This window comes from Megalobrama amblycephala, linkage group LG16 (assembly GCF_018812025.1).
Source record: "Megalobrama amblycephala isolate DHTTF-2021 linkage group LG16, ASM1881202v1, whole genome shotgun sequence".
Classification (NCBI taxonomy): domain Eukaryota; kingdom Metazoa; phylum Chordata; class Actinopteri; order Cypriniformes; family Xenocyprididae; genus Megalobrama; species Megalobrama amblycephala.
This window is the reverse complement of record NC_063059.1, coordinates 11,496,960-11,515,664: the sequence shown is the minus strand read 5'-3', so window position 1 is coordinate 11,515,664 and position 18,705 is coordinate 11,496,960. Positions and strand designations below refer to the sequence as shown.

The 18,705-nt window shown below is 38.8% G+C and overlaps 1 protein-coding gene across 1 annotated transcript in view; it reads left to right on the top strand.

The window, feature by feature from the left end:
• Positions 1-4,548: 4,548 nt before the first annotated feature.
• The window catches only part of ece2b (endothelin converting enzyme 2b), a 96,998-nt gene continuing 82,841 nt past the window's right edge, over positions 4,549-18,705 (top strand). The window contains 2 exon segments of the mRNA XM_048159847.1: positions 4,549-4,707; positions 4,818-4,895. Of these exon segments, the coding sequence (XP_048015804.1) occupies positions 4,863-4,895 (33 nt within the window). The 5' untranslated portion in view covers positions 4,549-4,707; positions 4,818-4,862.

Below are 18,705 nucleotides of genomic sequence, written 5' to 3'. Positions count from 1 at the left end.
GCAACAAGTGTCTCACAGCAGCTGCCGAGCGAACGCACAGAGTAATTTTCAACACACTCAAATGTATCTAATATGATAAACAGCGCTGTGTTACCTCATACTCATGACCGGAAAAGCAGAAGCGGCGCCGGTGACTGTGACATAATAAAAGTTCTGCTGCTCGCGGCATGTGTTGCGCAATCGCTCCAGCGGCCTCGTTTAGCTCCCACAACACTCGGTCCTGCTTCATACTACAGTAACGTTAATAATCTCATCCATGAACATGATTTCTGCCCAAGTTCTATCCTGATTATTTTGCACCGGCTGTGAGGTGAAGACCACATGTCCCAAGATTCCGCGCTCAAACTTGGAGTCATCAAGCTATGCCTTTGTTCTGAATAGGCCTCTAGCGACCTCTAGTGGACAGAAATATTGCACCTTTAATTACATAAACATTAAATTTCTCACAAAAGCATGGCTTCAGAAACACTTCAAATATGTATTTATACACTCTAAAGGCCCATTTACACCAAAGATGATAACTGTAAAGAATGATTTTTTCCAGCTAATGAATGATAAAAAACATTGACAGCCAATCCTACTTTAAAGAGCTTGAGCATTTAAAACTGCAGACGACAAAACCATGCTTATAATGGATCGATCTCTTTATTGTTATTGTTAGTTTTTGTTCTTGGTGTGAACAGGCCTTAAGACTCTAAGTCTGTCAAGTCACGGCCAAATGTACACAATGTTGATTTTAACATAATATTGATTATGGTAAACATAATATTGATTTTAACAGGTTTTGTACCTGTATTTAGAAATTCTGCATTTCAGGTGCAATATTAATGTGATTTGAGAACTCATTCATATTAATAGGCCCATCTAGAATGGCATACTATATTACTCTTATTATTACACAACCTTTGAAAATTCAGAAGGAAAAGGAACAGCTGAAGCATACATGTTGGTAATGCATCCCACAGTCTAATATGCTTGACCATCCATTCTTAGATTGAACTGACGAAAGTTAAGATATTTTTATACAAAATGCAAAATAACCATATTTATTTTCTTTATAAATTTACTCCACTCACTGACTAATTAAACATGCAATGTGGTAAGGTCACATAACAACAAAGCACTAATGTTTGAAATGTGTATTGTTGCATTGTGCATCTGGTTCTCATGCTATTTTCAAAAAGTAGCAAACCGTAAAGGATGGATCCAGACAACGATGAAACTCAGTTGGTGGATACTCTTGAGAAATCTCAGTCTCTGTGTCTTTGTCTTGTGTATAAGCTAATCAGTCTAATCTGCTTTCTGATATTGGGCCAGCACTTTACTGCAGTTCCCATTTCATTTGAACGATGCATGGTTTGGGTGGGCTCCAAGATGCGGAGATATTTGCGTTCATTCCTAGACGAGAGAGAGAGAAGCAGCAAGAGCGGCTCAAATCTGTTACATAACCCTACCCAGGCTTAAGTCATGTAAAACATATGTTTTCAATCAGCTGTGAGATCCAGCGCTGAGCTATGTCTGTTTCTTCACATGGGAACCCATCGATAAGATTCTCAAAACCCCAGGGCCAGTGTTCAAGTTGACAAGAAACAGAAGTTGAGATTTTGACGTATATCCGAGTGAAACAGCTTCTCAAACAATAATGTAGGGGGGACTTGATTTTGTCCATGGGGAATTGATTGGATGGTTGTGGTTTGCTATTGGTCAATTTCATGTGAGTGACAGGTTGTCCCGCCCTCGCACCAGTAAACATGTCATCAGAGAAGAGAAGAGATGAGCTGCAAGAGGGGCGAGAAGTTATTTTGATGACTTTAAGGTTCTGTCTCAAAAGTGTTGCTTTCATTGATTATGCAAACTAGAACATTTGGTTTTCTGTGATGTTTTAAATAAGGTTCCTGGAACTCTGCTGATGTAAAAATGTCAGCAATTATTTAGAGAATGATTTGTTGTTTTGAGTTGAAAATGCTAAACAAATCATATATACACTGCTCAAAAAAATTAAAGGAACACTTCAAAACACATCAGATCTCAATGGGGAAAAATATCATGCTGGATATCTATACTGATATGGACTGGGTAATGTGTTAGGAACGAAAGGATGCCACATCGTTTGATGGAAATGAAAATTATCAACCTACAGAGGACTGAATTCAAAGACACCCTATAAATCAAAGTGAAAAAAATGCAGCAGGCTAGTCCATTTTGCTGAAATTTCATTGCAGCAACTCAGAATGGTACTCAGTAATTTGTATGGCACGGATGGTGTCCTGGGGTATTTCCTGCCAGATCTGGACCAGGGCATCACTGAGCTCCTGGACAGTCTGAGATGCAACCTGGCGGTGTCAGATGGACCGAAAAATAATGTCCCAGAGGTGTTCTATTGGATTTAGTTCAGGCGAGCATGGAGGCCATTCAATGGTATCAATTCCTTCATCCTCCAGTAACTGCCTGCATAGTCTTGCCACATGAGGCCGGGCATTGTCGTGCACCAGGAGGAACCCAGGACCCACTGCACCAGCGTAGGTCTGACAATGGGTCCAAGGATTTCATCCCGATACCTAATGGCAGTCTGGGTGCCATTTTCTAGCCTGTAGAGGTCTGTGCGTCCCTCCATGGATATGCCTCCCCAGACCATCACTGACCCACCACCAAACCGGTCATGCTGAACGATGTTACAGGCAGCATAACATTCTCCACGGCCTCTCCAGACGCTTTTACGTCTGTCACATGTGCTCAGGGTGAACCTGTTCTCATTTGTGAAAAGCACAGGGCGCCAGTGGAGGACCTGCCAATTCTGGTGTTCAATGGCAAATGCCAATCGAGCTCCACGGTGCCGGGCAGTGAGCACAGGGCCCACTAGAGGACGTTGGGCCCTCAGGCCACCCTCATGAAGTCTGTTTCCGATTGTTTGGTCAGATACATTCACACCAGTGGCCTGCTGGAGGTCATTTTGTAGGGCTCTGGCAGTGCTCATCCTGTTCCTCCTTGCACAAAGGAGGTCCTGCTGATGGGTTAAGGACCTTCTACGGCCCTGTACAGCTCTCCTAGAGTAACTGCCTTTCTCCTAGAATCTCCAAGCTCTTGAGACTGTGCTGGGAGACACAGCAAACCTTCTGGCAATGGCACATATTGATGTGCCATCCAGGAGTTGGACTGCCTGTGCAACCTTTGAAGGGTCCAGGTATCGCCTCATGCTACCAGTAGTGACACTGACCCTAGTCAAATGCAAAACTAGTGAAAAACAGTCAGAAAAGATGAGTAGGGAAAAAATGTCAGTGGCCTCCAGCTGTAAAACCATTCCTGTTTTGGGGGTCGTCTCATTGTTTCCCAGCTAGTGCACCTGTTGTTAATTTTATTCAGCTGAAACTGATTAACAACCCCCTCTGCTACTTAAAGGGATAGTTCACCCAAAAATGAAAATTTGATGTTTATCTGCTTACTCCAGGGCATCCAAGATGTAGGTGACTTCAGTAGAACACAAATGATGATTTTTAACTCCAACCGATGCGGTCTGTCAGTCTTATAATGCATGTCAATGGTAACATAATCTATGAGAGTAAAAAAAACATGCACAGACAAATCCAAATGAAACCCTGACACATTGATGTCCTAAGACACAAAACGATCGGTTTGTGCGAGAAACCAAACATTATTTATATAATTTTTTACCTCTAATACACCACTATGTCCAACTGCCTTGAGCATCCAGTGTATGAGGTCTGAAAACGCGCTCTGACAACGGAAGTGATCTCTTGTGCGTATCCGTCAATGAGTGCGAGAGATCACTTCCGTTGTCAGAGCCGCAGGGTTTCATTTGGATTTGTCTGTGCATGTTTTTTTTACTCTCATAGATTATGTTACCATTGACATGCATTATAAGACTGACAGACCGCATCGGTTGGAGTTAAAAATCATCATTTGTGTTTTACTGAAGAAACAAAGTCATTTACATCTTGGATGCCCTGGGGTAAGCAGATAAACATCAAATTTTCCTTTTTGGGTGAACTATCCCTTTAACTGACCATAACAATATCCCAGGAGTTTAACTGACTTGATGCTATTCTCTGATTAAAAAGTGTTCCTTTATTTATTTTTTATTTTTTTTGGAGCAGTGTATTTTGCACCATGTGCCACGTTTTTCATCATTTTCCAGCAAAATAATATCCATATATTATGTTATATAGGCCCTATGTATATTTATTTTGTACGTATGCATTTTTGAATATGTTAGAATAACTTCTTGTTCTTTAGAAAACTATCTAGCACCATAAACCAGTGGATAACCTGTAATATAACGTCAAGACGTTTTAGTCTCAAAAGAACTATATAGCAACTTAAGAACTATATACAGGGAAAATTTTAATTTTTAGGAGTACATGAAGAGGGTATTAGCGCTCATCCCACTTGATGCTTATGACAGCGTCAGCATCCACCTCCATACAGATGCGGCAGGAGTTCGAGAGGGCGTGCGGGAGCGCGCATTCAATCACGGACACGGAGCCGGCGCGCATGAGAGCAAGAGGGGCGGGGGAAAGAGAGAGAGAGAGAGAGAGAGAGAGAGAGAGAGAGAGAGAGAGCACAGGCTGATCTCTATCTATCTCCCACAGACATCTTTCTATGTTGTAATACACAGAGCAGAGGACGTGCTGGTCGTTGACGGTGGCACAGCAACCCATCATGCGCGCCGTCTTCTGAAAACGTTCAGCGGTAGGGTAACACATCGCCTGTCAGTCTGTTTTCAATATGTGCAGATCGAAAACTGCGACTGCGAATGGATGAACGATGGTTTTAACTCTCATTGATCATGTTTGTTTCAGGCGCGAGGGATGGCTTAGTCGCGTGCGGAGCGCCGATGCTGCACGATGAGTGTAGCGCTGCAAGATTTACGGAATAACGTGAGTCGCACTGATGCTTTTTATTACATCAAAAACATCTGCAATCCGTGTCATTGGCAGAACATAGGTTGAATTGATCGGACATGCTTTAAATTGATTCTTGGCACGTAAAAAGGCAAATTCTGCACATTCGGAGATTATCGCGCGTCTGTTTTCTGATGTTTACTCTTTGGTTGCGCAAGGACTGATGTAACGAAACTCATGACAAATGATGTTCTACTCTTGTATAACGCAACAAACTGTTTATTTTAACAAACGTTTATTTATTTTTGTGTTTCCTGGTTTCCATGCTCGTTTCCGCGATTCACAAAGCCCGAAGCATCTTTTTAAGGAAAACAAACAGTTGATGTCCAACGTCAAAATGTTCGTGGGGTTAAATGCGAAGCTGAGTCGCTATCGCTGCTCTCTATCGCAAACAAACTATTTCTTGTAACGCTTGTAGATTCTGAAACCATAAACTGTTCCCCACACGACACGCCGAACTCGTTCGTTTTCTAAAACAACAGTTTCCTTTCTGTAGAACAGCTGTTTCCAACTCAAGACGAACTGGTTTTTATTCATTGACTCTTTGTTCGAGGTTTGCTCGTTTGTTTACAGGGAGTGGCTATACGAGAGCATCTTGAGTTGCACAGCGCTTTATAGACTGGCGTACGCTGCCATGGCAACTGGGGGGTCGCGCGAGGATAGTTGTACTGTAACAGGTAGCACAATACGCCATTCTCCCGCGAGCTCTCCTTCAGAGCCACGCTGCAAGCGCGCGGTTTTATTTTTACGTTTTTAAATTAGAGTCAGGTTCAAATGTCGTTTCGTGATCTTCTTGAGTAATGTTTGTTAATTAGATATGAGACAAACAAAACATGGAGTATTTTGAAATTGTGAGTGGTGCGCATGCAAATCTCTGTACCACAATCTTCACCTTTTTTTTTTTTTTTGGCAGATAACCTAATATGTACTACGTACACTACAGAATCATGCATTGGCAGGGCTGAAACTGCAATAGACATTGAGGGGGACAAGTCCTCCCAAATAATTAGAATATTGGTTAAATTGTCCCCCCGATAATTGAAAATCTTGCACTGTTCTAATGCACTCCATTACGCAGCGCTCTGCTCTGTGTGTTGTTAGGATGACAAAAAGGTTTAAAAGCTACATTTTTAGTCTGGTCTACATCAGCGGCCCAGCATCGCTCGTCAATGTCAAAGTGATTGAGATGACCAATCAAATCAAGCAGGCAGGGTTTACTGCAAGAGCGCGAAACGTCAATTTAACGTTGGAAGAGAGTGAGGTATGATGTAAATAGCGAAACATTGAGTACATTTCAACTGTTTTGTTGCGACAGAAATGTTAAAAGAACGACAGTAACATCTAGTGATGCAAACTACACAACTTTTTCTCAAATATTGCCGTTTTGAATTTAAAGTACGCATTAAATGCGATTAATGTAATTCCTAACTGAGCCCAGATAGCAAAATACACTCGGGCCAGTTCCTGTTAGATTCTCGCCTGCCGGAGACTTACCATTCGGCCCGTTTCTTTCTGCAGCGATTCCTGTACTGTTCTGCAGTGTACTCACTGCCCGATTCCGGGCCGAATCAATCGGGCCAGACCGGGTGTGTCTCATACGTTCTGAAAAGTGAAGTCACGGGCTCTTTGATCGCCCCCTGGAGGCTGGATGCAGTACAGGTCATAAACCCCGCCCTCTCAATGCAGTCGAATGAGACTTCAGTGAAAACTTAAAAATAAATTCTGCTTCAAATAAAACTTTCTGAAAGATGGTTTTGGTCATTTAAGGTAGTTGTTATCACACTGATATATATTCAATTGTTCGTTTTTGTGATGATTTAGATTTTAGCTAGCAATTTGATGCTATAAAAACGGGGCGTGTCGTCATGATTCGAAGTTGATTGACAGCTTGTCTGAGGACTGTCGGAGCTTCGAGGGGAGATTGAAGATGTATTAACTAACTGTTAATTTTCGATTTCTTTGTTATTTAACACCAACAAAATGAGTTGTTCAGCAGTAAACTGTACTAACCGACCTACAGGATCTGACGGATCACTGAACTTTTTTTCTGTAACATCAAATGTGGGCGTTATAAGCTAATTAATAAATGTTATTAGTTAAGATAACGCACCTAATGTTAACCATGTTGGGAAAAAGCAGGTGATCGTTATCTGGCAGTTACTTATTATTTTTATGGGTATAAAATAATAATTAGCAGGACAAAACTAATGATAGCCTACTCTAATTACAGCAATCGATCTCCTGTAACGTTAGTTGAACTTGATTTAAAATGGCAGGACCGTTTCTGACGATTTAGAGTTGTTTCTAGTGGCATATTATATTGATTTTATCTACTGAATTTGCTGTTTCAAAAATATTATTGCTCTAGAAACAGAATAGCCTATTATTTTATAGGTAGACTTTTAAATTGTGTATAATTTTTATAGTCTATTTAAAATACATGAATGATGACGCAGTCGTCTGGGCGGAAGTTTGATATCGCGACTCCGCCTCCGGCTCCACTGACGATTCCTTCTGCGCATGCCCAGGCTCCAAACTTTTTTTTTTTGACGTATTGCGTAACGTGTCAGCGCCCATTCATCAGCCCATTTTGGCTTCAGTTCAAAACAATGGAAGGAAGCGGCGTCGCGTCGTCCATCTTTTTTTACAGTCTATGGGCCAGACGCGCAGCCGTTACCATGCCGACACTGCCGCAATCAAGCCGGTATTGGGCCGTCGCAAATGCGCACAGCGTGCCAGAAACGGCCCAGCCCCGTACTTATTCATTTTTCATTTAAATTTGATACCCAGCCAAAACGCTTACTTACATTTTAATTATATAAATTATAATACATAAATAACATTACTTAAATCTATACAAACATCACATTATTATGAAAAGCAATTATATGTCCATTTGAAAAGAACTAACTTCATCTGGTTGGCATAAAAACATTTTATTTGCAAAACAATTACAAAACTATACATCAAATAACAGCAGATGTTATACAATTATTGTAAATATAATATTTACCACATTTTGAATGTGGGGTCTTATCTAGCGGTAAGGGTCTAAGGGTCTTATCTAGCGAAACGATCAGTCGTTTTCGAAAAAAATAAAACTGTATTTGCTTTATATTTAAACAAATGATTGCCTTGCATGTGTGTCCGCCAAAACCGCACTTCTGTATTCTTCAAAAAGCTTATGCTGTATGTCTTACGCCTTCCCTATTCATCTTACGGAAAAAATGTAACTGGCGCTGCATTCATTCCGTAAGTAGAATAGGGAAGGCGTAGGACATACATCATAAGCTTTTTGAAGAATACGGAAAGCGGAAGCATGTGCAAGGCAATCATTTGTTTATATAAAGCATATACATTTACATTTTTTTTTTAGAAAATGGCCAATCGTTTCACTAGATAAGACCCTTATTCCTTGTCTGGTATCGTTTAAAGCCCTTTGAAGCTGCACTTAAACTGTCATTTTGACCTTCAACCGTTTGGAGGCCTTTGAAGTCCACCATATGGAGAATAATCCTGGAATGTTTTCATCAAAAACCTTAATTTCTTTTCAACTGAAGAAAGACATGAACATCTTGGATGACATGGGGCTGAGTAAATTATCAGGGACATTTTTTTTGAAAGTGAACTAATCCTTTAACACGTGGTTATACAGCCTTGGGTTACACAAACATTTAATTTTAAGCTCAGGTATAAGTAAGAACTGCATTGTGTGTGCTTGGTGCTGTACAGTAACTGGGGTGTTTTAAGTGGTTGTCACACATTGCTATGCGGTTGCTAGGCTGATCTGATGGTTGCTATGGTGTTGCCAAGTGGTTGTTAAGTGGATCCTTACTGGCTCAAGTTCTTATATTTTATTTAACCTTTATTTAACCAGGCAAGCCACTTTAAAAACAAATTCTTACTTACAACAGCCTGGCAGGAGAATAAACTCCTGGAGGACATAGGCTACAGATAACATTGTATTCATACAATTCATCAAAACATAACACAAAGAAAAATGGATTAGTGAAAACATTTACAAATAGTAACTGAAAAGCTCCTTAATAATATTTGAAAAGCAGAGAGATTTTGTAACACATTCCAGTCATTTGGTGCAGCAAAGCTGAAAGCAGAACAGCCTTAAAAACTTTTCTTTATCTGAGTGTTTATCAGGGTTTCCATGGTTCAGGTAAACCTGGAAATATCAGGACATTTTAAATTTGTGATTTCCAAGCCTTTAAAAAGCAAGGAAATTAAATAATGGAGAGTCTATTTACACTAAGTGTCTTGTTGGCAAAGACTATTTACACTAACTCCGCCCACTAATGTAGAGTGACCACCTCGCTATTGATCTTTTGCAGGACAGTAGATGTGATTTTGCGGGACAATGCGGGACACTTGTGAGACAGATACATTTACTACTATTATGCAATGTAAATATTGATTTACATTCGTTGGCAAAGTTGACATATGCGCCGCTTAATGTTTCACACCATGTTGCGCTTCTGGCAACATTAAATCCTGGAGAGAAGACTATTCTAGATTGACGAGTGCACATGCAGGAGGACAACATTTGAGCCCGCGCATGCAGGGGTGTAAGAGAATATCGATACACATGAATATATCGTGATATTATGTTTGGCGATACTGTATCAATTCTCAAAAACACTGTATCGATATTTATTTATTTATTTACATCCAATATTCGTGGGTTTGTGCTCGGTTTAAACCACAGACTGTATAAAACCCAACCTCTATATGTCAGCGTTATCTCAGAACGTAAACTGACGCGTAGCCGAAGAAGCGCGAGGTGCATCAATAGAGGGTATGCATCGACGTCACTTTCCCGCCGAAAACGCACTCCCTCAGCTGGGCTGAGTGGCAAAAGAACCTGCTGCGTGACTGGATTTAATAGAGGAAACTGCGAAAACGCGAGTAAAACTAACGAATTACACTAAAGGTTGGAATTGAATGTGTTCCTTACAACTTGTCAAATAAACCTAATCCATGGATATTGACATGCAGCCAGGAGTTGTGTTTCCTGACATTTATATGTGCCTGATTTCGACGGCGGGGAAACACATAAAGCAAATCTGTCTGTAAATATTTGATATAACTACAATATAGGTAGGTTTAAATCCAAGTAATCACTTATATCAATGTTATATCGTCATATTGTATATAGTTTATATATAGTTTTATAGTATAGTTTTTGTCAGTGTTGTTTATTTAAAAACACCCAATTATGCAGAATAAAAGATGGAAAATATTTAATAGATGAGTTGTCAACATAACATATAACAATACAATATATACGGTATGATTTTACCTCAAAATCCAACATTTTGACACAAAATGATAACTGCAAATCCATGTTTCTGCTGGAGTCGATTGTTTGTGTGAATTGCAGTGACACATTTGCTTCTTTTTTCTGTAGCTTTTGGCAGTTTTTAAATATACACCTCAGGTTTTGTGTCAAAGCTATTTGTTCTGTCAATCACAAAGCTCTTTCCCGTTTTGGATGTGTTTTGTGAGTTTTTCGCGACATTCACGCTGAAAACCAATACTGCCTTTGTGCCACTCAGCAGGCGTGACCGCAGTCGTAACGGTCGACGCTGAGGTCACGTGCATACCCTCTATAGCGTTAGCATTAGCAAACCCAGCTCACAAGACGATAGAATTATTCCTCTCCCACGGCATACAGAGCTGAAGTGTGCACTCATTTTGGCTTAAACTATAAAGGACCCAGTAAGGAGATCGACAAGAGTCAGTTGTTTGCAAAATAGACCATGTTATATAATCCAAAACTCGGGAAACTCATTGAATCTGCCGATGCCATCCGCGCTCCTGTCCTGAGAGAGGCGTTCGATAGAATATATGTACTGCACGTTTTCCTCTCAGTAACAAAATAAACACAAAACGAAAAATGACAGCGGTGACAGCAGAAAGAAAGCATCTGATCATAGCGATGTGGATATGGTTGCATCAGCTCTGTTCAGCATTTCAGTGAAGGTACGTTTATTTAAATAGCACTTTATACAATATAAGCTAGCAGCTTTACAGTATTAAATATAAAACAAACAGACATTCAGTCATTAAATGGACTATGCACTAGTTGTTAAATAGTTTAGAAATTAAAATCTGCTATATTGTGAACCTTTAAAACATATACACCTAAAGAATCCTGCAGTCACTTTACTATTTTCCCTTAGATTGCACAAAATAGTGATTAGTGATATAAATGCAAATGATACTGTCAGTGGCGTACCGCATGTCTGTGAGGCCCCTGCCCACAAACGGCGATGGAAACAACAGTGAATTTTTTCCCCTTTTGTGGTAATTTACTGTAGCACTATTTTCTGTGATCTTCTACTTGCATTTTTGGGCTTCAGTTGGATGCTTTATTTTCATCTTTAGTCAAATGAGTTCAGTTCTTAAAAAAAGCAAAGACTACATAGTAAATAGGTGAATCTGCAACGAGGGCCCATCATAGTTTGGGGGCTGCAGGGGTGTTCCATACGCCCATGGATACTGTATTGATTAAATAAAACAAAGTTGTAAAGTTTTATGCATATGGTGGTGTGTTCTTTATGACTGTTTTTCTAAAGCAAGAAATATTGCGATATATCGCCTTTCTTACAGTACCGCAATATATCACAATATATCGTATCAAAACCCCAGTATCGTGATACGTATCGTATCGCCAGATTCTTGGCAATACACAGCCCTACGCACATGTAATTTCTAAGCAAGCTTCCTGCTCGAACATTTGATGCGCTCTTGCATTACAATAATCGATCTTGACATTACAATAACGCCATACACTGCAAAAAATGCTGTTCTTAGAGTTTTTGTCTTGTTTCTAGTCAAATTATCTTAAAGTTCTTAAATCAAGAAGCATTTTCTTGACAAGTAAAAATTATTTTCTTGTTTTCAGGAAAAATAAGTCAAAATTAAGTACGTTTTTTCCTTAAAACAAGCAAAATAATCTGCCAATGGGGTAAGCAAAATAATCTTATAGGTGGTCACCCTACACTAATGTCTGATCGGACCACACAAGATTAAAAAAGATGTGTCACTCAACATCTGGCCATAGGGAGTGTGGCGCATGAAAGTAGCTTTTGACGCAATCAACCCAAGTTCGAATCCGCCTTTTGCCGAACTCAGATTGGAAAGGCATTTATTTTCAATAAAAATGAAGAAAAAATTTGAAAAGTGGAAATAAAGTGTCTAACGTGTTCTAATAATGAAGTAAATATCGGGTAGGGTTAGGGGTAGACAGAGGGCTTTATTGTCCCAATAAGGTGGCATCCATTTAATAATTTTAATAAATATAATAATTTACACACTATGTTATTATTGCATCCTGTTTTTTTACAATAATTCTGAGGTGCAAATAGTATCTGCCACTATTTATAAGTATAAATAGCATCTAACGACTATTTGCACTTATAGCGAAAAACTGCTACTTTTATATAGTGTAAACAGAATATATCACTATTTTCACTTAGTGTAAATAGCATTGCTGAGAAAACATTTGCTATTTTCACTTAGTGCAAATAGCATTGCTGAGAAAACATTTGCTATTTTCACTTAGTGTAAATAGCCGCTGGCTAATTTTGCTTATTTTATTTTCTGCCAGGCAAAAACCATACGTCTAATCACAGCACACCTCTCCTGAACCGTCCACATGATTTTAGGTATCACTCATGTATGCAGCTTAAACTCGCTGAAGCATAATACTAAGGATAAGGGGTTCTGAAGAACCCATCGCCCTGCCTTAGCAATCACCACTAATAAGTGGAACTCATTTCTGTACACTTAATGTACCCCGAGCGGATGTGAGCGCCCACTGTCTCACTCATTTGGGAGGAGTGCTCAGCGGTCGTGATGGAGCTGCTCTAATTAGCCCAGTCCAATACGCTGTAAATCAATTACTGCTTGCAGAGCGAGAGCCATCTCCACAACTTGGTTATCTGGATCTGCAAGATTATTTATTTGTAGACTGACGCATGTCGTACACTGTGTTCCAGGTCGGTGTACTAATGTTATATAAAAATGATGAACGGCTTCATCACAGTTCCAGTAAAGAAAAGCGCACGAGTTCAGTATTACTCCTGAACATACTGAATGTACAGCATATGCCCTTGTTATTTTAGTGAATGATGACATATTGCTGGCTTTTTGACAAATTACTTCTTTTCATCTTTTGTAAGTCACTTTGGCTAAGTGTCTGCTAGATTTAAAATGCAAATGTCTGCTAACTGCATAAATGAATATTTCAGTATTTCAGTTTCAATAAATTTAGCAAATAATTTGAAAATAATGCAGTTGATTGGTTCACAGTGCTGTATCTGAGTAGTATACTGTAGATAGACATAGTTTCACCATCCATCAGTCCTGAGATTTCAGTTAATGGGACAGTTTCAACACACTCTCATGGTAATTCGTAACTATTTTTGGCGAGATTGGTGGCGAATTCATATGTTTTCGTACAATTTCATTCATACATTTTCATACAATCTGCTAACGCCCCACACTGGGTTAAGGTTAAGTTTAGGGGTGGACCTTCATGCTTCGTCTTTTTTTCTAAAAATCGTACATTTTTGTACTACATACAAAATGACATGACATGCGGTGAAAAAATATGTATATCATCGCCACAAATTAACAAATCGTTCCCACGACTTTCTAATACGTCAGCACCTTTTACTAATTTGTTTCCTCATTTTGAGTAAATTGTGCACACAATATAATAATTTGTTCACTTGTTTTAGTTAAATCAAAATGAGAGAACAAATTAGTGCAATGTGGCAACAATTTGATTTATTATAAAACTTAATTTGTGGCCACAGTAAATATGAAGACTTCAGATGCAAAAACCTCTTAAGTGCCATCTGAAATTTTCTTCTAAAATGAGTGTTTTTTATTAGGCTCCTATGTTTAGGTTCAGTAATTTCACTTTAATGGCAATCAATATGTCCTTTTCATTGTCATTAAAGAGGTTTTTGCAATGGAACCCTTCATATATTTTTTGTCCTTATTGTATGACCCAAATCATACAAATTCATACAAATTTCCAACCAATTTTCCAAAACGTCAAATAGTTACGTTTTCTTACAAGTTTGGGTTTCGTTGTTCACCCAAAAATGAAAATACTGTCATCATTTACTCATCCTCATATTGTTTCAAGAGACTGTCCTCCTCTAAAAAATGACCCTATAGGTTGTTTTTTCAAGCACCTTATTATGACCTATATTTACGCTTTAAAGTCATGCGCCCTCTAGCTGGCGTAAAAATAATGACAGTGTCGTGTTACGTCTGTCGTCATGAAATGACGAATGACTGTCGTTACCAATCAAAATGCGTGTTCATTTAAATGCAATGTGTGGACTTTTTACACCATTTGTCCTATTTCCATTTAGCAAAACTCATTTTTTATTTACAACTACCCCTACCCCAACCCTGAACCTACCCTTAGTGATTTATAGTGCATACACTTTATGAGCACATGCGTTCCCTGGGATTGAACCCACAATTGCATGATCACATGATTGCATATTGTTATATATTGCAATGCTCTGCCAATTGAACTACACGAAACCTGAAATATGATGCAGATAAAAGGGAACAATGCATTAAAATGAAAGTATCCTGTTGTCGATAGGGGCGCAACTTTAGCAAACGCTCCTATGGGTCGTATTTCAGGGAAGTGATAAACGACCTATACATGGGTTTCAAAGACGTCACTTCCGCTATGCCCGCCGCCATATTTGGGACCGGTCACAGCTGCGCGCCCTGTTTAAGTCTATGGTGACAGCAGCTACAACTACCTGAGGAAGGCCAACAAAACGCTCTCAGAAGGTTCACAACAAGTTTATAATATATCTTGGATATGTGGTGCTGTTAGCCGTTTCAACAGTCGTCAGAACTTCAAATTTATTTGATTTATTTGAAAATATTATGAATTCTAGTTGCTGTGTTTCGGCGTGTTACAGGATGAACAAATTCACGACACCAGCTGACTACATTACTTAGTTCAAGTACATGCGTGCATGATTTTGTGCAAATATAAGTTGTAATTTTATGTATAGCTTGTATAAATATATATGAATTACCATAGGATGTGTCCTGTTGAGTTAATTAAACTTCTAGCAAAGCGCTTCAGTTTACGGGTGTTCATTCAGCGCGCGCAGCTCAAATAATACTGTTATCAAAATGAATCTGTTATTGATGTTATTGTATACAAAAAAAAAATCTGTTATTGTTCATGATCCTTATTATTAATCAAACTATGTGTTGATGAAAATAATACTAGAATATAAGAGCTAGTTATTAAAAATAATGCATTCATTTTCTAAAAGAAATATTAAAGTTAATAATACTGTGTAGTAACGTTAAACATTTTAATGACTTAATCATTGCTGTTTGAGCTGCGCACGCTGAAGCTGAAGAGAATAAAAAAACCCATAAACTGAAAGTTAATTAACTTTCAACTTTTTAATTAATCAACGGAACACATCCTATATAAAATAATCCAGATATTAATACAAAATAAAAATAATATTACAACTAGTATTTGCACAAAATCACGCACAGATGAACTTGAAGTAACCTCATTGAAACTCCGAAACACAGCAAATAAGCCCAAATAATTCACAACGTTATTTTACAAATATATACGATTATAATATCATGTATAAGAAGAAGACAGTCCCAATCATATTAATGTTTTGTCTTACTTTTTGAGCGCTCGCACTGAAGCTATAGATGATCATCAGCTCTGTGGGTTATTTACCTCAACGAAACATCCTTTATGAGAATAATCAGATATTTATACTTAATAAAATTAATAAGTTTTATCTGTACAAAATGATGCGAATGCACAAGTGAAGTTTGAACAAGTTATGTAATCAATGTTTAACTCAGTCGACGCGCTCTTACCACAACAACACGCTGAAACAACAACACAGAGAATTCACAACATTTTATTACAATAGTGTCCTCGTTATAATGTTACGTAAATGACAGTCCCAGCAGTTATTAATGTTGTGCATTGCTGTTTGGCTGCCAGTGGTGTGGTCCCTTCTGAATGAAGCCAATAATTCTGCCGATCTAACTACTTTGGGATCAAATAAATTTGTAGTTCTGACGACTGTTGAAACGGCTAACAGCACCACATATCCAAGATATATTATAAATTTGTTGTGAACCTTCTGAAAGCGTTTCGTTGGCCTTCCTCTGGTAGTTGTAGCTGCTGTCACCATAGACTTAAACAGGGCGCGCAGCTGTGACCGGTCCCAAATATGGCGGCGATAGAATACAGTGACGTCACATGAAACCCATGTATATAGGCGTATTGGTTGGAGGACATGTTGTGTTTCAAACCTGTATGCCTTCATTTCTTCTGTGGAACCTAAAATAAGAAACTCTGAAGAATGATTCCACTGTTTTTGCTCATATAATGAAAGTCAATGGGGTCCAAAACAACATTGTATTTCATTGTATGAACAAAAAATGCTGAGACATTTTTCAAAATATTTTCTTTTGTGTTACACAGGGAAAAAAAAGAAAAAAAATCATACAAGTTTGGAATGACACATATCCCTTTAAGATGTTTTTGCCAGGTAGGAATGTATATATTCATTTTTTAGGATGCGGAAAGACCAGAGACAGTCTGAAATGTATCCATAATATGAAAAATTGATCTTCCAAAAGCACCGACCCACCACTTTCTGATATTCTTATTGGATGCTACTAAATGCTACTAATAAAACCTTTCACCAAGTTTGCATTGTTCTCTGATTCGGCGTGAACTCTTGTGTGCGAGGCCACTGACAGCTTACTTCTTTATCTTATCTTCTACTGTACTTCCTCTGTGAATCTGCCCTTTGTGCATCCAGAAATAGTATCAGTTTTTTGGTGGTTTTTGCACATTTAAATAGTAATGCTATTGTTTAGTAGTTTTCAGCGGCTTGCTGTAAACTTTCGGCCTTACTGTTGTTTGGTATGGCCAGAGAACCACTGGCTTGTGTCAGCAGTTATTGGATTATTTGGTTGTGTAGATAAAGATGTTATGTAACCAGCATCATCCTGTTTGCATGTTTATGCTTCATGCGCACTATCTCCATCAACGCTTACTGAAAATTAACCCATACTTATCTGCAATAGTGTTGTGTTTAGCCCAACATGGTACCATTATAGGCTCAGCACTGCATACTGTAGTATGGTAGTAGTAATAAAATGATTTTTTGAGTAGCAGTTGGCCTTTCGGTCTAATCTAGGAGCGGCTTGTCAAATCCCGATCCAAACCGTAACCATCGTTGGAGAGAACGCAGCACTGGCTCCAGATCAGAAAGACAGGGAGACTCCAGGGTGTGGTTTGCTGTGGGAAAGGCTGGTTGTTAAGCTCTCTGGAGGTGGAGTGCACTCTCTAGTCATCCCCTGCGTGACCCCTGAAGCACTGCTCAGGGCTCGGGAGCACTGGTACATCCTGCCATTGGGTGTGTGAGAGCAGGGAGATGGCCACACTTTCCTGTCTACGCCAAGACTCCATCTGTACCGGTGTGTGTGTGTGTTCAGGGTCCAAGTTAAGGTCAGCAATCTAGCAATCCACCTTCGCAGTCACCATGTGATGCTCCTTAGAGTAGGTCTTTTTAAATAATGTTTCCTTGGATTTCCTTTCCATTTCTCATCTAGGCTAGAGGTCGACCATTATGTTTTTTGTTTTTAAATGGCCAATGTCAATATCTTGATAGCCAATGGCCAATATAATGACTATAATATAATTTCATTCCAACAAATCAGATACAATTTTGGAACTTGAACATTTATTGTTGCGACAGGCTCACTGGAAAAATGTGCCTCTATCTACTGTATATATATATATATATATATATATATATACTACATAGAGAGTTCAGATGCAAAAGCTGCTGTAAGTCCACATAGGAACCAATCGGAAGATGTGAATCGAATAGTATGATTTCCAGTTGAATGACGGTGTGCATATGAGCCATCTTTCAATTGCACAGCTGCAAGTTTTTATCAAGATTTGTCCATCATTACACTGGCAATGACAGGATTACGCAAGTAGCAAGTAAACACAACAGTGTTCCTTGTGCTGCTGTAGGTTTTTGCAAAAAAGCACAAATGGACTTAAACTCGCTGACAGTCAAATTTGTTAAAAACCAGTGAAATGAACAAAGTGATATTTTTGAAAATAAGGCATTTCAATAACTGACTAACAACCTTTTCATTGCCATTAAAGTGAAATTACTGAACCAAAACATAGGAGCCTGATAAAAATGCTCATTTGAAAGAAAACATGTCAGATGGACTTAGGGTTTTTGCATCTTAACTCTTCATATATATATATATATATATATATATATATATATATATATATATAGGCCTCCTCAAAAAAAAAATAGGATGAGAAAATAATCCATATTACATATAAAACAACACAAATATTACAAATTATGACATTAAAAAGTCTCTCATATATCTTAAGGAACACTGCCCAACAGCGACACCCGCAGGTAAAGTTACAGCAGGAGTCATGCCTCCCTTTGCTCTCATAGAAAACCATAGAAAAGCATCAGACCCCCAGTGTGCGGTGGGTTTTGTGGGGGGTAATTGAGAATGAATTGGGGAAAGTAACGTGAGAGGAGGCAATGTCTCCATCGCACTATGATTGGATGTAATTGGTTATGATTGGATATGATTGGCTTGATAAATCCCGCGTCAGTTTGAATGAACAAATGATGGTGTCAATGGGAAGACTAACTGAAAAGTAAGT